The 26,761-nt window shown below is 56.9% G+C and overlaps 1 protein-coding gene across 1 annotated transcript in view; it reads right to left on the bottom strand.

Moving 5' to 3' along the window:
* Positions 1–26,761, bottom strand: part of SRCAP (Snf2 related CREBBP activator protein) — a 58,048-nt gene that overhangs the window by 23,270 nt on the left and 8,017 nt on the right. Inside the window, exons 5-18 of the mRNA XM_034072477.1 lie at positions 24,695–24,795; positions 24,073–24,148; positions 23,140–23,229; positions 22,084–22,179; positions 19,474–19,727; positions 17,801–17,978; positions 15,768–15,904; positions 14,024–14,193; positions 10,789–10,981; positions 10,336–10,472; positions 6,495–6,681; positions 5,136–5,305; positions 3,428–3,564; positions 1,979–2,089 (exon numbers count right to left, since the gene is read on the bottom strand). Of these exons, the coding sequence (XP_033928368.1) occupies positions 1,979–2,089; positions 3,428–3,564; positions 5,136–5,305; positions 6,495–6,681; positions 10,336–10,472; positions 10,789–10,981; positions 14,024–14,193; positions 15,768–15,904; positions 17,801–17,978; positions 19,474–19,727; positions 22,084–22,179; positions 23,140–23,229; positions 24,073–24,148; positions 24,695–24,795 (2,037 nt within the window). The remainder of the gene's footprint in view (positions 1–1,978; positions 2,090–3,427; positions 3,565–5,135; positions 5,306–6,494; positions 6,682–10,335; positions 10,473–10,788; positions 10,982–14,023; positions 14,194–15,767; positions 15,905–17,800; positions 17,979–19,473; positions 19,728–22,083; positions 22,180–23,139; positions 23,230–24,072; positions 24,149–24,694; positions 24,796–26,761) is intronic.

Genomic DNA, 26,761 nt, shown 5'->3' with positions numbered 1-26,761 from the left:
TCCGCCCCCATGGACAATCCCATTCCAAAGGGGGGGGGTGCCCCCCCATTCATCCAAATGGGACTGCATGGACCATCCCATTCCAAAGCAAGGGGGACCATCACCATTCATCCCAATGGACCTCCCCATTCAAACCAATCCCCCCCATGGACAACCCCATTCCAAAAGGGGGGGGGGCACCATCCCCATTCATCTCTATGGGATACCCATTCAAGCCCTCTCCCATTGGACGATCCCATTCCAAAGATGGAGGGGGGCTCATCCCCATTCGTCCCAATGGACCTCCCCATTCAACCCAATCCCCCCCCTTGGACCATCCCATTCCAAAAGGGGGGTCTCACCCCCATTCATCCCAATGATCCCAATGGGATGTCCCATTCAAACCACTCCCCCCCCCATGGACGATCCCATTCCAAAATGGGGGGTCTCATCCCCATTCATCCCAATGGGATGTCCCATTCAACCCAATCCCCCCCCCCATGGATGACCCCATTCCAAAGCGGGGGGGAACCATCCCCATTCATCCCAATAAGACTGCATGGACCATCCCATTCCAAAGCAGGGGGGCTCATCCCCATTCATCCCAATGGAACTCCCCATTCAACCCAATCCCCCCCCATGGAACATCCCATTCCAAAGTGGTGGGGGCTCATCCCCATTCATCCCAATGGGATGTCCCATTCAAACCAATCTCCCCCCAAAGGCAGGGAGGCTCATCCCATTCATCCCAATGGACCTCCCCATTCAAACCAATCCCCCACCCACCATGGACGACCCCATTCCAAAAGGGGGGGGTGTCCTCCCATTCATCCCAATGGGCCTGCATGGACAATCCCATTCCAAAGGCGGGGGGGGCTCATCCCCATTCATCCCAATGGACCTCCCCATTCAACCCAATCCCCCCCCATGGACCATCCCATTCCAAAAGGGGGGGGGGGTCACCCCCATTCATCCCAATGAGATGTCCCATTCAACCCAATCCCCCCCCATGGACCATCCCATTCCAAAGGGGGGGGGGTGCCCCCCCATTGACTCACGTGGGAGGCCGCGGGGGGGGGCGGCCAGTGCCAAGTGCCGCAGGGGGGGGGCAGCCAGGGTCAGTTTGCTGCCTTGGAGCTGGAGGGTGAGGGGCTTGGCCCCGCCCCCAGCCCCCCCCCCGGGGGTGGCCCCGCCCCCCCCCGGGGTCACACCCCCGGGGCGCTGGGCCAGGGCTGCCAATTGGCCGATGCTGACCAGTTCACCCGCTGTGGGGGGGGCAATGGGGTTAATGGGGGGGGATAATGGGGGTGAATGGGGTCTATGGGGGGGATCAATGGGGTCTATGGGGGGGATCAATGGGGGCTATGGGGGGGATCAATGGGGTCTATGGGGGGGAGATCAATGGGGTCTATGGGGGGAGATCAATGGGGTCAATGGAGGGGTCAATGGAGGGGTGAATGAGGGGATCAATAGGGGGGATCAAAGGGGTCTATGGGGGTTGATCAATGGGGGGCTCAATGGGGGAATCAATGGGGTCTATGGGGGGGTCAATGGGGGAATCAATGGGGTCTATGGGGGGGTCAATGGGGTCTATAGGGGGGTCAATGGGGGGATCAATGGGGAGGATCAATGGGGTCAATGGGGAAATCAATGGGATCTATGGGGGTATCAATGGGACCAATAGGGGAGGATCAATGGGATCTATGGGGGATCAATGGGGTCTATGGGGGATCAATGGGGTCAACTGGGGGATCAATGGGGGTGATCAATGGGGGGAATCAATGCTGTCTATGGGGGGATCAATGGGGTAAATAGGAAGGGATCAATAGGGCCAACAGGGGGGGATCAATGGGATCTATGGGGGAGTCAATGGGGTCAATAGGGAAGGATCAATAGGTCCAATGGGGGGGATCAATGGAGTCTATGGGGAGGTCAATGAGGGGATCAATGGGGTGGTCAATAGGGAGGATCAATGGAGTCAATAGGGGGGGGCACTTACATGGCAGCCGGGCCTGCATGTCGGGGGCCAGCAGCAGGCGCTGGGGGCCAGGCCCGGGCAGGGCATAGGCAGCCAATGGGGGCCCCCCCTTGCCCCCCAAGTTGGGGGGGGCTGGGGGGGGGGGCTGAGGGGTCCCCGCGGGTGGGGGGGGGGGCGGCCAAAGGAGCCGGAGGCAGCGCTGGGGGGGGGGGGGGGGGGAGAAGGAGGTTAATGGAGGCCACGCCCCCTTCCCCTGGCTCCGCCCCCTTGTTCCATATATGGTAATAGCCACGCCCCCATCGCATGGCTCCACCCACCCTCATGGTACCCATATAGGGCATTAAATACACTTGGCTCCACCCCTATAGAGCCTATCAATGGCCATAAGCCACGCCCCCTTCCAAGCCCCACCCCTTTACAGCCCATATATGGTGATAAGCCACGCCCCCCGTTCCTAACTCCACCCCCTCTATAGCCTATATGTGGTAGCAAACCACGCCCCCATTCATTAGCTCCACCCCCATAGCCCATATATGGTAACAAGCCACGCCCCCCTCCTAGCTCCACCCCATAGCCCATACATGGTGATAAGCCACGCCCCTTCCTAGCTCCACCCCATCCATAGACCATATATGGTGATAAGCCACGCCCCCATTCCTTAGCCCTACCCCCTCAGCCCATATATGGTTATAAGCCATGCCCCCACCCCTGCCCCCACCCACTCCATAGCCCATATATGGTGATAAGCCACGCCCCCATTTCTTGGCTCCACCCCATATTCCATATATGGTGATAAGCCACGCCCCCCTTCCTAGCACCACCCACTCCATAAGCCCATATATTATAAGCCACGCCCCCTTCCTAGCTCCACCCCCCTAGTCCATATATGGTGATAAGCCACGCCCCTTTTCCTAGCCCCACTCCCTCAATAACCAATATATGGCAACAGGCCACGCCCCCTTCCTAGCTCCACCCCCTCCATAGCCATATATGGTGACATACACCCCTATGCATTAACAACATAACCCATATATGGTGATAAGCCACGCCCCCTTTCCTTAGCTCCACCCCCTCCATAGCCCATATATGGTATTAAGCCACGCCCCCTTTCCTTAGCTCCACCCCCATAGCCCATATATGGTAATGACCTTGCCCCATTCCCCCACCCCTATAGCCCATAAAGCCCCACAAGCCCCGCCCCCTTTTAGCCCCTCCCCTTTGCTCACCATGGGCGGGGCCAGCAGGGGGCGGAGCCAACGCGGGCAGCAGCGTGGGGGCGGGGCGAGGCGGAGCCGCCAGAGCCAATCCCAGGCCGAGGCCAAGCCCCGCCCCCCCGGCGGGAGGCAGCAGCTGATTGGTCGATGGGGTCGGGGCGGAGGGGGCGGGGCTGAGCGCGGAGGGGGCGGGGCTGAGCGTGGAGGGGGCGGGGTTAGCGAGGAGGGCGGGGCCAATGGTGACGCCGGGGGTGACCAGGAGGGGCGGGGCTTGTGCAGGGGGCGGGGCCGGGCTGAGCGGGACCACGCCCACCGGGGCGCCCCCTGCAGGCCGGGGGGGGGTTGAGCAGCAGGACCGCGCGGCTCTCGGCCTTGGGGACCGGCTGAAGCATCCTATGGGGGGGGGGGAGCCATTGAGAACCATTGACCCCTATGGACCACCAGCACCCCCCTATTGACACCCATTACCCCCTATTGACCCCTATTACCCCCTTATTGACCACCATTACCCCCATATTGGCCCCCATTGCTCCTCCATTGCCCCCCATTACCCCTTACTGACACCCATTACCCCCTATTGACCACCATTACCCCCATACTGATCCCCATTATCCCTATTGATACCCATTACCCCCCTATTGACCCCCATTACCCCACTATTGGCCCCCATTACCCCCTATTGACCACCATTACCCCCCTATTGACACCCATCACCCCATATTGACACCCATTACCCCCTTATTGACCACCATTACCCCCATATTGGCCCCCATTATACCCCTGATGACCCCCATTACCCCTTACTGACACCCATTACCCCCTATTGACCACCATTACCCCCATATTGGCCCCCATTACCCCCATACTGATCCCCATTATCCCCATTGAACCCCATTACCCCCTATTGACCACCATTACCCCCATATTGGCGTCCATTACCCCCATACTGATCCCCATTAAACCCATTACCCTCTATTGAGCACCATTACCCCCAATCCACCGCCATTACCCCCTTATTGACCACCATTACCCCCATATTGGCCCCCATTACCCCTTACTGACACCCATTACCCCCATTGACCCCCATTACCCCCTATTGCCCCCCATTACCCCCCTATTGATCACAATTATCCTCTATTGCCCCCCATTACCCCTACTGACCCCCATTACCTCCCATTATCCCCCCATTGCTCCCCATTACCCTCTATTGCCTCCCCCATTACCTTCCGATTGCCCCTCATTACCTCCCCATTGACCCCCATTAACTCCCCCATTACCTCTCCCATTAACTCCCCATTGACCCCCATTACCTCATTACCCCCATTGACCCCCATTCCCCCCTCACTGACCCCAATTACCCCATCATTACCTCCCCATTGACTCCCCATTACCCCCCCCATTGACCTCCAATACCCCCCCCACTGACCCCTATTACCCCTCCCATTGGCTCCCCATTATTCCCTATTGACCCCCATTAGGCCCCATTAACCCCCTATTACCCTTCCATTGACACCCATTATCCCCTCTTACCCCACCCATTGACCCCCATTATCCCCATTACCACCCACTGACCCCCATTACCCCCTCATTGACCCCCATTATCCCCAACTGACCCCCACTAACCCCCTCATTACCCCCCCATTGCCTCCCATTCCCCACCACTGACCCTGTTACACCCCCCATTGACTCCCCATTGACCCCCTCATTACCTCCCCATTGCCCCCCATTACCCCTCCCATTACCCCCCCATTGACCCCCATTACCCCCCTCATTACCCCCATTCCCCTCCCCATTACCCCCCCATTACCCCTCCCATTGCCCCCCATTGAACCCAATTACCCCCCATTTACCCCCATTACCCCCCATTGCCCCTCCCATTACCCCTCCAATTACCCTCCCATCCCCCCCCATTACCCCCCCATTGACCCCCATCCCCCCCCCATTACCCCCATAGCCCCCGTTACCGGTTGACTTTCATGCGCACGGGCTTGGGCCGCGGGGGGGGGTCAGGGGCCGCGGCCACGTCCTCCAGGTGCCGCCGGGTCACCCGCCAGCGCGGCAGGAACGTGTCAGCCGCGTAGCGGGACACGTGACCCTCCAGCGACACCAGGTCATACAGCGCCGGGGTCACGTGCTGCACCAGGGACAGGAACCATAGAGACACCAGAGAGACCATAGAGAGACCATAGAGAGACCATAGAGACGCATAGAGACACATAGAGACACATAGAGACACATAGAGACACATAGAGACACATAGAGACACATAGAGACCATAGAGACACATAGAGACCATAGAGACACATAGAGACACATAGAGACACATAGAGACACATAGAGACACATAGAGACCATAGAGACACATAGAGACACATAGAGACCATAGAGACACATAGAGACACATAGAGACCATAGAGACACATAGAGACACCATAGAGAGACCATAGAGACACCATAGAGACACATAGAGACACATAGAGACCATAGAGACACATAGAGACACATAGAGACACATAGAGACACATAGAGACCATAGAGACACATAGAGACACCATAGAGAGACCATAGAGACACCATAGAGACACATAGAGAGACCATAGAGACGCATAGAGACACCATACAGAGACCATAGAGAGACCATAGAGACACCATAGAGAGACATAGAGACCCATAGAGAGACCACAGAGAACATAGAGACACATAGAGACAATAAAAAGAACATAGAGTTATACAAATACCATAGCAACCCTCATAGCACCCCCATAAAGACCTAGAGACCCTATAGAGACTCCATAGAGACCCTGTAGAGCCCCATTGAGACCCCATAGAGCCCTACAGAGACCCATAGAGACCCAGAGATGCCATAGAGACCAATAGAGACCCCAAAGAGATCTCATAAAACCCCATAGACACGCCACAGAGACCCCATAAAGACCCTCCTAGACTCCCTGACAGAGCCCCAGAAACCCATAGACACCCCACAGAGACCCCTAGAGACCCCACAGAGACCCCTAGAGACCCCATAGAGACCCATAGAGATGCATAGAGACCCATAGAAAAGCCATAGAGACCCCAAAGAGATCTCATAAAACCCCGTAGACACCCTATAGAGACCCCATAGAAATGCATAGAGACCGTATAGAGACCCACAGAGACCCCATAGAGCCCCATAGAGCCCCCATAGAGCCCCATAGAGACCCATAGAGCCCCATAGAGACCCACAGAGACCCCATAGAGCCCCATAGAGCCCCATAGAGCCCCATAGTGCCCCCATAGACCCCCATAGACCCCCCTAGTCCTCCCGTCCAGCAGGGGGCGCTCACCCGGAAGGGCTGCGGCTCCAGGGCGCTCAGCACCAGGGCGGCCGTGCGGTAACAGAGCCCAGGGGTCACCAGGGGGGAGCGCAGGGGTCGAGGTTCAAAGAGGTCAGGATGGTTACAGACCTTACGCAGCTGCATCAGTACATTGATGACACTGAGGAAGTGACCGCTGGCCAGCGTGGCCTTGGTGCTGGGGGGACAATGGGGATCAATGGGGGTCAATGGGGTATAGGGATCAATGGGGGTCAATGGGGTATAGGGATCAATGGGGTATAGGGATCAATGGGGGTCAATGGGGTATAGGGATCAATGGGGTATAGGGATCAATGGGGGTCAATGGGGTATAGGGATCAATGGGGGATAGGGATCAATGGGGGTCAATGGGGTATAGGGATCAATGGGGGTCAATGGGGTATAGGGATCAATGGGGGTCAATGGGGTAATGGGTTAATGGGGGTCAATGGGGGGATGCTGCATCAGTACATTGATGACACTGAGGAAGTGACCGCTGGCCAGCGTGGCCTTGGTGCTGGGGGGACAATGGGGATCAATGGGGGTCAATGGGGTATAGGGGTCAATGGGGTATAGGGATCAATGGGGGTCAATGGGGTATGGGGATCAATGGGGGATAGGGATTAATGGGGGTCAATGGGGTAATGGGTTAATGGGGGTCAATGGGGTATAGGGATCAATGGGGGTCAATGGGGTATAGGGATCAATGGGGTATAGGGATCAATGGGGGTCAATGGGGTATAGGGATCAATAGGGTATAGGGATCAATGGGGGTCAATGGGGTATAGGGATCAATGGGGTATAGGGATCAATGGGGGTCAATGGGGTATAGGGATCAATGGGGTATAGGGATCAATGGGGGTCAATGGGGTATAGGGATCAATGGGGTATAGGGATCAATGGGGGTCAATGGGGTATAGGGATCAATGGGGGTCAATGGGGTAATGGGGGTCAATGGGGGGGATGCTGCATCAGTACATTGATGACACTGAGGAAGTGACTGCTGGCCAGCGTGGCCTTGGTGCTGGGGGGACAATGGGGATCAATGGGGGTCAATGGGGTATAGGGATCAATGGGGTATAGGGATCAATGGGGGTCAATGGGGTATAGGGATCAATGGGGTATAGGGATCAATGGGGGTCAATGGGGTACAGGGATCAATGGGGGTCAATGGGGTATAGGGATCAATGGGGTATAGGGATCAATGGGGGTCAATGGGGTACAGGGATCAATGGGGGTCAATGGGGTAATGGGTTAATGGGGGTCAATGGGGGGATGCTGCATCAGTACATTGATGACACTGAGGAAGTGACCGCTGGCCAGCGTGGCCTTGGTGCTGGGGGGACAATGGGGATCAATGGGGGTCAATGGGGTATAGGGATCAATGGGGGATAGGGATCAATGGGGGTCAATGGGGTATAGGGATCAATGGGGGTCAATGGGGTATAGGGATCAATGGGGGTCAATGGGGATCAATGGGGGTCAATGGGGTATAGGGATCAATGGGGTATGGGGATCAATGGGGGTCAATGGGGTATAGGGATCAATGGGGTATAGGGATCAATGGGGTATAGGGATCAATGGGGGTCAATGGGGTAATGGGTTAATGGGGGTCAATGGGGGGATGCTGCATCAGTACATTGATGACACTGAGGAAGTGACCGCTGGCCAGCGTGGCCTTGGTGCTGGGGGGACAATGGGGATCAATGGGGGTCAATGGGGTATAGGGATCAATGGGGTATAGGGATCAATGGGGGTCAATGGGGTAATGGGTTAATGGGGGTCAATGGGGTATAGGGATCAATGGGGGTCAATGGGGTATAGGGGTCAATGGGGTATAGGGATCAATGGGGGTCAATGGGGTATAGGGATCAATGGGGTATAGGGATCAATGGGGATCAATGGGGTATAGGGATCAATGGGGGTCAATGGGGTAATGGGTTAATGGGGGTCAATGGGGGGATGCTGCATCAGTACATTGATGACACTGAGGAAGTGACCGCTGGCCAGCGTGGCCTTGGTGCTGGGGGGACAATGGGGATCAATGGGGGTCAATGGGGTATAGGGGTCAATGGGGTATAGGGATCAATGGGGGTCAATGGGGTATAGGGATCAATGGGGGTCAATGGGGTATAGGGGTCAATGGGGTATAGGGATCAATGGGGGTCAATGGGGTATAGGGATCAATGGGGGATAGGGATCAATGGGGGTCAATGGGGTATAGGGGTCAATGGGGTATAGGGATCAATGGGGGTCAATGGGGTATAGGGATCAATGGGGTATAGGGATCAATGGGGGTCAATGGGGGTAATGGAGGAATAATAGATAATGGGGGAATAGGGGCTATAGGGGTCATGTCCCACCCATGTTACACACATGTCCCACCCATGTTCAACACATGTTCCATGTTACACACATCAACACATGTTACACTCATGTCACACACCTCATACCCATGTAACACGCATGTTACACACATCATAGCCATGTTACCCATGTCATACCCATGTTACATGCATGTTATACACAACATACCCATGTCACACATGTCACACACACCATTCCCATGTCCCATGCGTGTCACACACGTCACACATGTCACACACGTTACACACGCGTCACACACATTACATACATGTTCCATACGTGTCCCACACGTGTACCTGGCCTGTGCCATGAAGTCATCATACAGGAACCTCTGTCTCTGGGACAGTCAGCACCGACACCCATGTCACACACACATCACACATGTCATACACATTACATACATGTTACATACATGTTCCATACGTGTCCCACACGTGTACCTGGCCTGTGCCATGAAGTCATCATACAGGAACCTCTGTCTCTGGGACAGGCGGCACCGACACCCATGTCACACACACATCACACACACGTCACACACATGACATACATGTTACATACATGTCATACACATTACATACATGTTACATACATGTTCCATACGTGTCCCACACGTGTACCTGGCCTGTGCCATGAAGTCATCATACAGGAACCTCTGTCTCTGGGACAGTCAGAACCAACACCCATGTCACACATACATCACATACATGTTACATACATGTTCCATACGTGTCCCACACGTGTACCTGGCCTGTGCCATGAAGTCATCATACAGGAACCTCTGTCTCTGGGACAGTCGACACTGACACCCATGTCACACATACATCACACACATTACATACATGTTACATACATGTTCCATACGTGTCCCACACGTGTACCTGGCCTGTGCCATGAAGTCATCATACAGGAACCTCTGTCTCTGGGACAGGTGGCACCGACACCCATGTCACACACATTACATACATGTTACATACATGTCACACACATTACATACATGTTCCATACGTGTCCCACACGTGTACCTGGCCTGTGCCATGAAGTCATCATACAGGAACCTCTGTCTCTGGGACAGACGGCACCGACACCCATGTCACACACACATCACACACATCATACATGTCACACACATTACATACATGTTCCATACATGTTCCATACGTGTCCCACACGTGTACCTGGCCTGTGCCATGAAGTCATCATACAGGAACCTCTGTCTCTGGGACAGTCAGCACCAACACCCATGTCACACACACGTCACACACATTACATACATGTTACATACATGTTCCATACGTGTCCCACACGTGTACCTGGCCTGTGCCATGAAGTCATCATACAGGAACCTCTGTCTCTGGGACAGTCAGCACCAACACCCATGTCACACACACGTCACACACATTACATACATGTTACATACATGTCACACACATTACATACGTGTTACATACGTGTCCCACACGTGTACCTGGCCTGTGCCATGAAGTCATCATACAGGAACCTCTGTCTCTGGGACAGTCGACACCTCAGAACATGCTCAAACTTCTGGGGCATTTGCTTCTCTACATCCACCTTGAGGCGGCGCAGGAGGAAGGGGCGCAGAACCTGAGGGGACATAGAGACATATAGAGACCATAGAGACACATAGAGACACATAGAGACACATAGAGACATATAGAGACACATAGAGACACATAGAGACACATAGAGACCCATAGAGACACATGGAGACACATAGAGACACATAGAGACCATAGATACACATAGAGACCCATGATGGTACCCTCCATCCCCATCTACATCCATTATGGCACTCTCCATCCCCATAGAGACCCATTATGGTACCCAGCACCCCTTCAGACCCCTTTATCCCCCCTTTATCCCCCCTTTAACCCCCTTTAGGACCCCTTTAAGCCCCCACCTTATGCAGTCTCTTGACCAGGCTCTCATTGTACTCCTGGCTGCCCTCGATCATGCCTGTCAGGGGGTTGGAGAACCACTCCTTGAACTCGCGGTGGGACTGGAAGACTCTGGGCATCAGGAAGTGCATGAGGGACCACAGCTCCATCAGGCTGTTCTGCAGGGGGGTGCCTGTCAGCAACAGGCGACGCTGGCTGGGGGGGGATAGGGAGCAGGGGTTAGGGTGTGGGGGTGCTGTATGGGGGTACAGGTACCCGTTGGTGTCCATTGGAACCCATCAGCATCCATTGGTATCCATTGGCAACCATCAGCATCCATTGGTATCCATCAGTACCCATCAGCACCCATGGATGCTCCATAGGGGGGGTACAGGCACCCATTGGTATCCATTGGCATCCATTGGCACCCATCAACATCCATTGGCATCCATAAGCACCCATTGGCATCCATCAGTACCCATCAGCATCCATGGATGCTCTATAGGGGGATACAGGCACCCATTGGTATCCATAAGTACCCATTAGCATCTGTGGGTGCTGCATAGGGGGTACAGGTACCCGTTGGTAGGTATTGGCAACCATCAGCATCCATTGGTATCCATCAGTACCCATCAGCATCCATCAGTACCCATCAGCATCCATGGATGCTCTATAGGGGGGTACAGGCACCCATTGGTATCCATTGGCACCCATAAGCATCCATTGGTATCCATAAGTACCCATCAGCATCCATGGATGCTCTATAGGGGGGGTACAGGCACCCGTTGGTATCCATTGGCAACCACCAGCATCCATTGGTATCCATAAGTACCAATGAGCATCCATAAGTACCCATCAGCATCCATGGATGCTCTATAGGGGGGTACAGGAACCCATTGGTACCCATTGGCAACCATCAGCATCCATCAGCATCCATAAGTACCCATCAGCATCCATCAATACCCATCAGCATCCATGGATGCTCTATAAGGGGGTACAGGCACCCATTGGTACCCATTGGCACCCATCAGCATCAATCGGCATCCATAAGTACCCATCAGCATCCATAAGTACCCATGGGTGCTCTAAAGGGGGGATATAGGCACCCATTGGCACCCATCAGCATCCATAAGCATCCATGGATGCTCTATAGGGGGGTACAGGCACCCATTGGTACCCATTGGCACCCATCAGCATCCATTGGTATCCATAAATACCCATCAGCATCTGTGGGTGCTCTGTAGGGGGGGGACAGGCACCCGTTGGTACCCATAGGCACCCATCAGCACCCACTGGTACCCACCAACACCCATGGGTGCCCCTCAGCATCTCCACCTTCCCATTGACTCCAATGCATCCCCAAGGCCCTATACCCCCCCATAGGCACCCACAGCACCCATCAGCACCCATTGGTACCCATAGGCACCCATAGCACCCATAGGCACCCACAGCACCCATAGGCACCCAAAGCACCCATAGGCACCCATAGCACCCATAGGCACCCACAGCACCCATAGGCACCCATAGGCACCCATAGCACCCATAGGCACCCATAGGCACCCACAGCACCCATAGGCACCCACAGCACCCATAGGCACCCACAGCACCCATAGCACCCATCAGCACCCATAGGCACCCATTACCCCCCCATAGGCCCCCACAGCACCCATAGGCACCCACAGCACCCATAGCACCCATAGGCACCCATTACCCACCCATAGCACCCATAGGCACCCACAGCACCCATAGGCACCCATCAGCACCCATAGGCACCCATAGGCACCCACAGCACCCATAGGCACCCATAGGCACCCACAGCACCCATAGCACCCACAGCACCCATATGCACCCACAGCACCCACAGCACCCATAGGCACCCATAGGCACCCACAGCACCCATAGGCACCCACAGCACCCATAGCACCCATAGCACCCATAGGCACCCACAGCACCCATAGGCACCCATAGGCACCCACAGCACCCATAGGCACCCATAGCACCCATAGGCACCCATAGGTGCCCATCAGCACCCACTGGTACCCATCAGCACCCATGGGTGCCCTTCAGCATCCCTTTAGCATCCGAACCTCCTCAGCATCTCATTGACTCCAATGCATCCCCAACACCCATTACCCCCCCACAGACCCCCACAGCACCCATAGGCACCCATGGCACCCATAGGCACCCACAGCACCCACAGCACCCATAGGCACCCACAGCACCCATAGGCACCCATTACCCCCCCATAGCACCCACAGCACCCATAGGCACCCATTACCCCCCCATAGCACCCATAGCACCCATAGGCCCCCACAGCACCCACGGGTGCCCCTCAGCATCTCCACCTTCCCATTGACTCCAATGCATCCCCAACACCCATTACCACCCCATAGGCACCCATCAGCACCCATAGCACCCCCATAGGCACCCACAGCACCCACAGGCACCCACAGCACCCATAGGCACCCATAGGCACCCATAGGCACCCATAGCACCCATAGCACACCCATAAGCACCCATAGGCACCCATAGGCACCCACAGCACCCACAGGCACCCATAGCACCCATAGGCACCCATAGCACCCACAGCACCCATAGGCACCCATAGCACCCCCATAGGCACCCATAGCACCCATAGGCACCCATTACCCCCCCATAGGCACCCATAGCACCCATAGGCACCCATAGGCCCCCACAGCACCCATAGGCACCCACAGCACCCATAGGCACCCATAGGCACCCATAGGCCCCCCCAGCACCCATAGGCACCCACAGCACCCATAGGCACCCATCAGCACCCATAGGCACCCATAGCACCCATAGGCACCCACAGCACCCATAGGCACCCATAGGCACCCATAGGCACCCATAGGCACCCATAGGCACCCATAGCACCCATAGGCACCCACAGCACCCATAGGCACCCATAGGCACCCACAGCACCCATAGGCACCCATAGGCACCCACAGCACCCATAGGCACCCATAGGCACCCACAGCACCCATAGGCACCCATAGCACCCATAGCACCCATAGGCACCCACAGCACCCATAGGCACCCATAGGCACCCATAGCACCCATAGGCACCCACAGCACCCATAGGCACCCATAGGCACCCACAGCACCCATAGGCACCCATAGGCACCCACAGCACCCATAGGCACCCATAGGCACCCACAGCACCCATAGGCACCCATAGGCACCCATAGCACCCATAGGCACCCATAGCACCCATAGCACCCATAGGCCCCCCCCCACCTATTGAAGTTGAGCAGGGACTGCCAGCGCTGGGACTTGAAGTTCTTGATGTTCTGAGCCTCATCCAGGATCAGATACTTCCAGTTCTTCCTGCGGAAAGCCTGGTGATCCTGCAGCACCAGCTTGTAGGACGTGATGCACACGTGGAACGCGTTGGGCTTGGTCCAGCCCTATAGGGGTAAGGGGGGGGTGAGGATCTTGAGGTGCCCGTTGGTAGCCATTGGTAGCCATTGGTAGCCATTGGTAGCCATTAGCATCCATTGGTAGCCATTGGTACACATTAGTAGCCATTGGTAGCCATTGGTACCCATTGGTAGCCATCAGTACCCATTGGTAGCCATTGGTAGCCATTGGTAGCCATTGGTAGCCATCAGGACCCATTGGTAGCCATTGGTACACATCAGCATCCATTGGTACCCATTGGTAGCCATTGGTACACATCAGCATCCATTGGTAGCCATTGGTAGCCATTGGTAGCCATTGGTAGCCATTGGTAGCCATCAGCACCCATTGGTAGCCATTGGTAGCCATTGGTAGCCATTGGTAGCCATTGGTAGCCATTGGTACCCATTGGTAGCCATTGGTACCCATTGGTACCCATCAGCACCCATTGGTAGCCATCAGCACCCATTGGTAGCCATCAGCACCCATTGGTAGCCATTGGTACCCATCAGCACCCATTGGTAGCCATTGTAACCCATTGGTACCCATCAGCATCCATTGGTACCCATCAGCACCCATGGGTACCCATTAGCACCCATTGGTAGCCATTGGTACCCATTGGTACACATCAGCACCCATTGGTACCCATTAGCACCCATCGGTAGCCATTGGTAGCCATCAGCACCCATTGGTACCCATTGGTAGCCATCAGCACCCATTGGTACCCATTGGTACCCATTGGTACCCATTGGTATCCATTGGTAGCCATCAGCACCCATTGGTAGCCATTGGTAGCCATTGGTACCCATCAGCACCCATGGGTGCTCCTCAGCATCCCTATAGCACCCCAATCTCCTCAGCATCTCCTTGACTCCAATGTATCCCCAATGGCCTTTAGTCACCCATCAGCACCCATGGGTGCCCCTCAACATCTCCACCTTCCCATTGACTCCAGTGCATCCCCAACACCCTTTACCCACCCATAGGCACCCATGGGTGCCCCCCACCCCCCCGCAGCACCCATGGGTGCTCCTCAGCATCTCCACCTTCCCATTGACTCCAATGCATCCCTAATGCCCTTTACTCACCCATCAGCACCCATCGGCACCCATGGGTGCCCCTCAGCATCCCTATAGCACCCAAACCTCCTTAGCATCTCCACCTTCCCATTGACTCCAATGCATCTTCAACACCCTTTAGTGACCCATCAGCACCCATTGGTACCCATTGGTACCTATCAGCACCCATGGGTGCCCCTCAGCATCTCCACCTTCCTATTGACTCCAATGCATCCCTAATGCCCTTTAGTCACCCATCAGCACCCATTGGTACCCATAGGCACCCATGGGTGCCCTTCAGCATCTCCACCTTCCTATTGACTCCAATGCATCCCTAATGCCCTTTAGTCACCCATCAGCACCCATTGGTACCCATAGGCACCCATGGGTGCCCCTCAGCATCTCCACCTTCCTATTGACTCCAATGCATCCCTAATGCCCTTTAGTCACCCATCAGCACCCATTGGTACCCACCAGCACCCATGGGTGCCCCCCACCCCCCCATAGCACCCATGGGTGCTCACCTGGCGCTTGAGGCGCCGCTCCTTCTGTGCCCCATAGTAGGTGAGGATCTTGAAGCTGGGACACCAGCGCTTGAGCTCCATCTCCCAGTTCAGCATCACACTGGTGGGCACGATGATGAGGTGGGGGCCCCAGCTGCCTGCAATGGGGGGGGTCAGGGCACCCATGGGTGCTGGGGGGGTCCCATAGGGATGGATAGGGGGTATAGCACCCATGGGTGCTGGGGGGCACCCATAGGGAGGGATAGGGGATATAGAAGGGGTATAGCACCTATGGGTAATGGGGGCATCCATAGGGATGGATAGGGGATATAGGGGGGTATAGGACCTATGGGTGCTGGGGGGCACCCATAGGGAAGGATAGGGGGTATAGAGGGGGTATAGCACCCATGGGTGCTGGGGGGCACCCAAAGGGATGGATAGGGGGTATAGCACCCATGGGTGCTGGGGGGGACCCATAGAGAGGGATAGGGGGTATAGCACCCATGGGTGCTGGGGGGCACCCATAGGGATGGATAGGGGGTATAGCACCCATGGGTGCTGGGGGGCACCCATAGGGAGGGATAGGGGCTATAGGGAGGGTATAGCACCTATGGGTGATGGGGGCACCCATAGGGATGGATAGGGGCTATACGAGAGGTATAGGGCCTATGGGTGATGGGGGCACCCATAGGGATGGATAGGGGCTATAGGGGGGTATAGCACCTATGGGTGATGGTGGCACCCATAGGGATGGATAGTGGCTATAGGGGGGCTACAGCACCCATGGGTGCTCAGGGATCCGATAGGGATGCACAGGTCCCATATGGCGACTACAGCACCCATGGGTACGCATTGGGTTGCACAGGTCCCCTATGGAACCTACAGCACCCATGGGTGCCCATTGGGTTGCACAGGTCCCATTTAGAACCCACAGCACCCCCCAGCACCCATGGATGCCCCCCCATTAGCACCCATGGGTGCCCCCATGGCTCACCCTTCTTGCAGGCCAGATGTGCCAGCAGGGAGATGGTCTGGATGGTCTTGCCCAGTCCCATCAGCACCAGCACCCATAGGTGCCCACCACCACCACCATCAGCACCCATAAGTGCCCCCCATTAGCACCCATAGGTCCCCCCCATAGCACCCATGGGTGCCCCCATAGCTCACCCTTCTCGCAGGCCAGATGTGCCAGCAGGGAGATGGTCTGGATGGTCTTGCCCAGTCCCATCAGCACCCATAGGTACCCCCCCATAGCACCCATGGGTGCCCCCCCCAGCACCATTAGCACCCATGGGTCCCCCCCACCACCACCATTAGCACCCATGGGTGCTCACCCTTCTCGCAGGCCAGATGTGCCAGTAGGGAGATGGTCTGGATGGTCTTGCCCAGTCCCATCAGCACCCATAGGTCCCCCCCCATAGCACCCATGGGTGCCCCCCCTCACCACCATCAGCACCCATAGGTCCCCCCCCATAGCACCCATAGGTGCCCCCCATTAGCACCCATAGGTGCCCCCCATTAGCACCCATGGGTGCTCACCCTTCTCGCAGGCCAGATGTGCCAGTAGGGATATGGTCTGGATGCTCTTGCCCAGTCCCATCAGCACCCATAGGTGCCCCCCACCACCACCATCAGCACCCATAGGTGCCCCCATCAGCACCCATAGGTTCCCCCCCTCACCACCATTAGCACCCATAGGTGCCCCCCATTAGCACCCATGGGTGCTCACCCTTCTCGCAGGCCAGATGTGCCAGCAGGGAGATGGTCTGGATGGTCTTGCCCAGTCCCATCAGCACCCATAGGTCCCCCCCATCAGCACCAGCACCCATGGGTGCCCCCCCCCCCCCCCCACCATCAGCACCCATAGGTCCGCCCCATTAGCACCCATGGGTGCTCACCCTTCTCACAGGCCAGGTGTGCCAGTAGGGCGATGGTCTGGATGGTCTTGCCCAGCCCCATCCCATTGGTGCCATCCCCATCAGCACCCATAGGTGCCCCCCATCAGCACCCATGGGTGCCCCCCCCCAGCACCCATGGGTGCCCCCATAGCTCACCCTTCTCGCAGGCCAGATGTGCCAGCAGGGATATGGTCTGGATGGTCTTGCCCAGTCCCATCTCATCAGCCAGGATCCCATTGAGCTTCTTGTCGTACATGGTGACCAACCAGTCCAGCCCTATATGCTGGTACTCCCGTAGGGTGCCCCGCAGCAGGTGGGGGATGGGGGTCTTCACCTATAGGGACATATAGGGGGAGTGTATGGGACATAGGGAGGGGGTAAGGGGGGGTAGGGTAACATATGGGGATGGGGGGGGCTTTAGGACCATGGGGACATCCTATGGTATCCTATGGGTATGAACAGGGGGTCTTTAGGACCATAGCATTCCCCTATGGTACCCTATGGGGATGGATGGGGGGGTCTTTAGGACCCAGGGGTTGTCCTATGGTACCCTATGGGGATGGAAGGGGGTCTTTAGGACCCAGGGGTGGCCCTATAGTAACCTATGCGGATGGAGGGGGGGGCTTTAGGACCCAGGGGTTGCCCTATGGTACCCTATGGGTATGGACAGGGGGTCTTTAGGACCATAGCATTGCCCCATAGAACCCTATGAGGATGGAAGGGGGAGGGTCTTTAGGACCCAGGGGTTGCCCTATGGTACCTTGTGGGCATGGAAGGGGGGTCTTTAGGACCATGGGGTGGTCCTATGGTACCCTATGGGGATGGAGAGGGGTCTTTAGGACCATGGGGATGCCCTATAGTACTCTAAAGGCATGGAAGGGGGTCTTTAGGACCCAGGGGTTGCCCCATAGCATCCTATGGGCATGGAAGTGGGGTCTCTAGGACCCATGGGCTGCCCTATAGCCCCCTATGGGGGTCTCTATGGGGCACTCTATGGGGGTCTCTATGGGGCACTCTATGGGGGTCTCTATGGGGGTCTCTATGGGGGTCTCTATGGGGCACTCTATGGGGCGCTCTATGGGGCGCTCTATGGGTCTCTATGGGGCGCTCTATGGGTCTCTATGGGTGTCTCTATGGGGTCTCTATGGGGGTCTCTATGGAAGTCTCTATGTGGGTCTCTATGGGGCACTCTATGGGTCTCTATGGGTCTCTATGTGTCTCTATGGGTCTCTATGGGTCTCTATGGGTCTCTATGTGTCTCTATGTGTCTCTATGGGTCTCTATGGGTCTCTATGTGTCTCTATGGGTCTCTATGGGTCTCTATGTGTCTCTATGTGTCTCTATGTGTCTCTATGTGTCTCTATGTGTTTCTATGGGTCTCTATGTGTCTCTATGTGTCTCTATGTGTCTCTATGTGTCTCTATGTGTCTCTATGTGTCTCTATGGTCTCTATGTGTCTCTATGTGTCTCTGTGTCTCTATGTGTCTCTATGTGTCTCTATGTGTCTCTATGTGTCTCTATGGTCTCTATGTGTCTCTATGTGTCTCTGTGTCTCTATGTGTCTCTATGTGTCTCTATGTGTCTCTATGTGTCTCTATGTGTCTCTATGTGTCTCTATGTGTCTCTATGGTCTCTATGTGTCTCTATGTGTCTCTGTGTCTCTATGTGTCTCTATGTGTCTCTATGTGTCTCTATGTGTCTCTATGTGTCTCTATGGGTCTCTATGTGTCTCTATGTGTCTCTATGTGTCTCTATGGGTCTCTATGTGTCTCTATGTGTCTCTATGTGTCTCTATGGGTCTCTATGGGTCTCTATGGGGCAGGGGTTACCTGTGTGGTCGCCAGCGTGTACCCCTTGGGCTGCAGGCTCTCGGCAGCAGCAGCAATGTCAGTGATCTCCTTCTTTGGGGTGGGGGTGATGGGGGGGGGAGGGGCCTGGGTGGGGGTGGGGGGAGGGGGGGTTGGGGCCCCCTCCTCTTCCTCCTCCTCCTCCTCCTCCTCCTCCTCGTCCTCATCTTCGTCCTCGTCCTCTTCGTCCTCGTCCTCATCCTCCTCTTCCTCTTCACTCTCGGCGGGGGGGGAGTCTGGGGGGACATAGGGGTGAATGGGGCTATGGGGTGGCCCCATAGGAAGCTATAGGGGTGAATGGGGTATGGGACTATGGGGTGGACCCATAGAACCCTATGGGTGTGGATGGGGGGGGCTCTAGGACCCAGGGGTGCATAGGGATGAGGGTCTCTAGGACCCAGTGATGTCCCCATAGAACCCTATGGCAGTGGAGGGGGTTCTCTAGGACCCAGGGGTGGCCCCATAGAACACTATGGGTACAGATGGGGGGGGCTTTAAGACCCAGGGGTGCATAGGGATGGGGGTCTTTAGGACCCAGGGGTAACCCCATAGAACACTATGGGTATGGATGGGGGGGTCTCTAGGACCCAGGGGTGACCCTATGGGACTCTATGGGCATGAATGGGGTGGTCTTTAGGACCCAGGGGTGGCCCCATAGAAACCTATGGGTGTGGATGGGGGTCTCTAGGACCCAGGGGTGCATAGGGATGGGGGTCTCTAGGACCCAGGGGTGACCCTATGGGACTCTATGGGTACAGATGGGGGGGGCTCTAGGACCCAGGGGTGCATAGGGATGGGGGTCTCTAGGACCCAGCGGTATCCCCATAGAACCCTATGGGTATGGATGGGGGGGTATGGGACCATGGGGGGGGCCATAGGAACCTATAGGGGTGAATGGGGGTATGGGACTATGGGGGGGACCCATAGGAGGCTATAGGGGTGAATGGGGGTATGGGACTATGGGGGGCCCCATAGGAAGCTATAGGGGTGAATGGGGGTATGGGACTATGGGGGGGCCCCATAGGAACCTATAGGGGTGAATGGGGCTATGGGACTATGGGGGGGCCCCATAGGAAGCTATAGGGGTGAATGGGGTATGGGACTATGGGGGGGCCCATAGGAAGCTATAGGGCTGAATGGGGGTATGGGACTATGGGGGGGCCCCATAGGAAGCTATAGGGGTGAATGGGGGTATGGGACTATGGGGGGGCCCCATAGGAAGCTATAGGGGTGAATGGGGGTATGGGACCCAGGGGTACCCCTATAGAACACTATGGCAGTGGAGGGAGGGCTCTAGGACCCAGGGGTGACCCTATGGGACACTATGGGTGTGGATGGGGGGGTCTCTAGGACCCAGGGGTGGCCCCATAGAAACCTATAGGGATGGATGGGGGGTTATGGGACCATGGGGTGGCCCCATAGAACACTATGGGTATGGATGGGGGGCTATAGGACCCAGGGGTGACCCTATGGGACACTATGGGTATGGATGGGGGGCTCTAGGACCCAGGGGTGGCCCCATAGAAACCTAGGGGTGTGGATGGGGGGCTATAGGACCCAGGGGTGGCCCCATAGAAACCTATGGGTATGGATGGGGGGCTATAGGACCCAGGGGTGACCCTATGGGACACTATGGGTATGGATGGGGGGGTCTTTAGGACCCAGGGGTGACCCTATGGGATTCTATGGGTACAGATGGGGGGGGCTCTAGGACCCAGGGGTGGCCCCACAGAAACCTATGGGTGTGGATGGGGGGGTCTCTAGGACCCAGGGGTGACCCTATGGGACTATATGGGCATGGATGGGGGGGGCTATAGGACCCAGGGGGGCATAGGGATGGGGGTCTTTAGGATCCAGCAGCATCCCCATAGAACCCTATGGCGGTGGAGGGAGGGAGGGCTCTAGGACCCAGGAATGCCCCATAGAACACTATGGGTATGGATGGGGGGGGCTCTAGGACCCAGGGGTGGCCCCATAGAAACCTATGGGCACTGATGGGGGACTCCAGTACCCAGGGGTGGCCCTATAGCATCCAAAGGTGATTCCACAGCACCCATGGGTGCCCTATATCCCCTATGGACAACACTGTGACACCCAATGGGGGGTTCCTCCATGCCCTATGGGTGCCCTATATCCCCTATGGACACCACTGTGACACCCATGGGGGGGTTCCTCCATGCCCTATGGGTGCCCCCCCAGCACCCATGGGTGCCCTATATCCCCTCTAGATGACACTGTGACACCCATGGGTGCCCTATATCCCCTATGGACAACACTATGACACCCATGGGGGGTTCCTCCATGCCCTATGGGTGCCCCCCAGCACCCATGGGTGCCCTATATCCCCTATGGACAACACTGTGACACCCATGGGGGGTTCCTCCATGCCCTATGGGTGCCCCCCCAGCACCCATGGGTGCCCTATATCCCCTATGGACAACACTATGACACCCCTGGGTGCCCTATATCCCCAATGGACGACACTGTGACACCCATGGGTGCCCTATATCCCCTATGGACACCACTATGACACCCATGGGGGGGTTCCTCCATGCCCTATGGGTGCCCCCCAGCACCCATGGGTGCTCCTACCTGATCGGGTGCTGCTGGCTCCGGGGGGGGACTCACAGTCAGAGTCAGCGAAGGCTCCTGCATAGCGCTGCAGCAGCTCCTCCATAGGCAGCGCCCCTATGGGACATGGGCACCCATGGGTGCAATGTATAGAGGCACCCATGGGTGCAATGTATAGAGACACCTATAGGTGCTGTGTGTAGAGACAGCTATGGGTGCAGTGTATATGGGCACCCATGGGTGGTATGTGTGCAATAGCATCCATGGGTGCAATAGCACCCATGGGTGCAGTGTGTAGAGACACCCATAGGTGCAATGTGTAGACACCTATAGGTGCTGTGTATAGAGACAGCTATGGGTGCTGGGTGTGCAATGGCACCCATGGGTGCAATGTATAAAGAAACCTATAGGTGCTGTGTATAGGGACAGCTATAGGTACTGTGTGTGCAATGGCACCCATGGGTGCAATGTATAGAGACAACTATAGGTGCTGTGCATAGAGAAAGCTATGGGTGCTGGGTGTGCAATGGCACCCATAGGTGCAGTGTATAGAGACACCCATGGGTGCTGGGTGCCATAGCACCCATAGGTGTTGTGTGTATGGACATCTATAGGTGCAATGTATAGAGACACCCATGGGTGCTGTGAGTGTAATGACACCTATGTGTGTTATGTATGTAATGACACCCATGGGTGCTGTGTGTGTGGTGACACCCATGGGTGCTGTGTGTGCAGTGACACCCATGGGTGCTGTGTGTGTGGTGACACCCATGGGTGCTGTGTGTGCAGTGACACCCATGGGTGCTGTGTGTGACACCCATGGGTGCTGTGTGTGTAATGACACCCATAGGTGCTGTGTGTGACACCCATGGGTGCTGTGTGTATGTATGTGACACCCATGGGTGCTGTGTGTATGTATGTGTCACCCATAGGTGCTGTGTATGTGTGTGACACCCATGGGTGCTGTGTGTGTAATGACACCTATGTGTGTTATGTATGTAATGACACCCATAGGTGCTGTGTATGTGACACCCATGGGTGCTATGTGTGTGTATGGCACCCATGGGTGCTCCCTACCCTCCCGGGCCAGGTCATCCAGCTCCTGTTTGTGATCCACGTCCCCTTCCAGCCGCTCCTGAGCCGCGATCGTCTCCTCCTCATCCTCCCCTGCGGGACACAGCACCCATGGGTGCCATTGGTTACAATGGGGACACAGCACCCATGGGTGCCATTGGTTACAATGGGGACACAGCACCCATGGGTGCCATTGGTTACAATGGGACACAGCACCCATGGGTGCCATTGGTTACAATGGGGACAGAGCACCCATGGGTGCCATTGGTTACAATGGGGGACACAGCACCCATGGGTGCCATTGGTTACAATGGGGACACAGCACCCATGGGTGCCATTGGTTACAATGGGGACACAGCACCCATGGGTGCCATTGGTTACAATGGGGACACAGCACCCATGGGTGCCATTGGTTACAATGGGTGCCATTGATCACAATGGGTGCCATTGACCCCAATGGGTGCCATTGGTCACAATGGGGAGACATTGGTCACAATGGGGGACAGAGCACCCATGGGTGCCATTGGTTACAATGGGTGCCATTGACCCCAATGGGTGCCATTGATCACAATGTGTGCCATTGGTCACAATGGGGGGCAGCAGCACCCATGGGTGCCATTGGTCACAATGGGTGTCATTGACCCCAATGGGTGCCATTGATCACAATGGGGGAAGGCAGCACCCATGGGTGCCATTGGTTACAATGGGGGACACTGATCACAATGGGTGCCATTGGTCACAATGGGGGACAGCAGCACCCATGGGTGCCATTGACCCCAATGGGTGCCATTGATTACAATGGGTGCCATTGACCCCAATGGGTGCCCCCCCCCACCCATGGGTGCCATTGACCCCAATGGCTGCCCCCCCCACCCATGGGTGCCATTGACCCCAATGGGTGCCCCCCCCCCCCCATGGGTGCCCCTCCCCCCTCACCCTCTTCCTCCTCAGCTGCAAACTCCTCATCCTCCTCTCTCAGCTCCCAGGGGCTCTTGTTCCTCTGCAGCAGAGCCTGGGGGGGGCAAGGCAATGGGGGGGGGTCAGGGTGGGGGTCAGGGTGGGGTCAGGGTGGGGGGGGTCCATGCATTGGGTGGGGGTCAGGGTGGGGTCAGGGTGAGGTCAGGGTGGGGGTCAGGGTGGGGGTCAGGGTGGGGTCAGGGTGGGGGTCAGGGTGGGGTCAGGGTGGGGGTCAGGGTGGGGGTCAAGATGGGGTCAGTGTGAGGTCAGTGTGGGGTCAGGATGGGGGTTGGGGGGGGTTCAGGTTGGGGTCATGGGGGTCACCTTGGGGGGGAGGGTTAGGGTTAGGGTGCGGGACATGTAGGGGTCAGGGTGGGGTCAGGGGGGGTCAGTATGGGGTCAGAGGGTGTCACCTGTAGGGGGAGGGTGAGGTCAGTATGGGGTCAGGTTGGGGTCAGTATGGGGTCAGGGTGGGGTCAGGATGGGGGTCAGTATTGGGATCAGGTTGGGGTCAGTGTGGGGTCAGGATGGAGTCAGGATGGAGGTCAGGTTGGGGTCAGTGTGGGGTCAGTATGGGGTCAGTATGGGGTCAGGAGGTCACCTGTGGGGGCAGGGTCCCCAGCACCCCCTGCAGGTTCTGGGGTCTCTCCTCATTGGGGGATCCCTCAGGGGGATCCTCATCCTGCAGCTCCAGGTCCCCATCTGCAGAGGGGGGAGGGGTCAGCACCCACAGCACCCATGGGTGCTCCTGACCCCATCCCATAGCACCCATGGGTGCTCCTGTCCCCATCCCACAGCACCCATGGGTGCTCCTGTCCCCACCCATAGCACCCATGGGTGCTCCTGTCCCCATCCCATAGCACCCATGGGTGCTCCTGTCCCCATCCCATAGCACCCATGGGTGCTCCTGTCCCCTTCCCATAGCACCCATGGGTGCTCCTGTCCCCATCCCATAGCACCCATGGGTGCTCCTGTCCCCATCCCATAGCACCCATGGGTGCTCCTGTCCCCTTCCCATAGCACCCATGGGTGCTCCTGTCCCCATCCCATAGCACCCATGGGTGCTCCTGACCCCATCCCATAGCACCCATGGGTGCTCCTGTCCCCATCCCATAGCACCCATGGGTGCTCCTGTCCCCATCCCATAGCACCCATGGGTGCTCCTGTCCCCATCCCATAGCACCCATGGGTGCTCCTGACCCCATCCCATAGCACCCATGGGTGCCCCTTGGCCCCATCCCATAGCACCCACGGGTGCTCCTGTCCCCTCCCCATAGCACCCATGGGTGCTCCTGTCCCCTCCCCATAGCACCCATGGGTGCTCCTGTCCCCTCCCCATAGCACCCATGGGTGCTCCTGTCCCCTCCCCATAGCACCCATGGGTGCTCCTGTCCTCATCCCATAGCACCCATGGGTGCTCCTGTCCCTATCCCATAGCACCCATGGGTGCCCCTTGGCCCCATCACCCCTTATCCCCATCCCACAGCCCCCATGTCTTCCCCCCCCATAGCACCCATGGGTGCCCGTCTCCATCCCCTTCCCTATCTCCCTTGGGTACCACTGTCTCCATCACCCCATATCCCCACCCGATAGCCCCCATATGTTCCCCCCATAGCCCCCATGTGTTCCCCCCCATAGCCCCCATGTCTTCCCCCCATAGCCCCCATATGTTCCCCCCCATAGTGTCCATGTGTTCCACCCCATAGCCCCCATATGTTCCCCCCCATAGTGTCCATGTGTTCCACCCCATAGCCCCCATGTGTTCCACCCCATAGCCCACGTGTTCCCCCCATGACCCCCATGCATTCCCCCCATAGCCCCCATGCATTCCCCCCCATAGCCCCCATGTGTTCCACCCCATAGCCCCCATATGCTCTCCCCCATAACCCCCATGTATTCCCCCCGATACCCCCCATAGGTCCCACACCCCCCACCCCACATCTCCCCGCATATATAACTCACAGCCCCCATGTGTTCCCCCCACAGCCCCCATATGTTCCTCCCATAACCCCCATGTATTCCCCCCATAGCCCCCATGTGCTCCCCCCCATAACCCCCATGCATACCCCCCCATAGCCCCCATGTGTTCCCCCCCATACCCCCCATATGTTCCCCCCCATAGGCCCCATGTGTTCTGCCCTATAGCCCCCATATGTTCTCCCCCATAGCCCCCATGTGCTCCCCCCCATAACCCCCATGCATCCCCCCCATAAGCCCCATGCATTCCCCCCATAGCCCCCATGCATTCCCCCCATAACCCCCATGCATTCCCCCTATAACCCCCATGCATTCCCCCCATAGCGCCCATGTGTTCTGCCCTATAGCCCACATATGTTCCCCCCCATAACCCCCATGCATTCCCCCCATAACCCCCATATGTTCCACCCCATAGCCCCCATGCATTCCCCCCATAGCCCCCATGTGTTCCCCCTCATACCCCCCATGCATTCCCCCCCATAACCCCCATGCATTCCCCCCATAACCCCCATGCATTCCCCCATAGCCCCCATGCATTCCCCCCCATAGTGCCCATGTGTTCCACCCCATAGCCCACATGTTCCCCCCACAAACCCCATGCATTCCCCCCCATAGCCCCAATACGTCCCCCCCCATAGCCCCCATATGTTCCCCCCCATAGCCCCCATGTATTCCCCCCCATAACCCCCAT

This window comes from Melopsittacus undulatus, chromosome 29, assembly GCF_012275295.1.
Source record: "Melopsittacus undulatus isolate bMelUnd1 chromosome 29, bMelUnd1.mat.Z, whole genome shotgun sequence".
NCBI classification, from domain to species: domain Eukaryota; kingdom Metazoa; phylum Chordata; class Aves; order Psittaciformes; family Psittaculidae; genus Melopsittacus; species Melopsittacus undulatus.
Note: the sequence above shows the minus strand (reverse complement) of the source record. Positions and strands in the feature narration are given on the sequence as shown.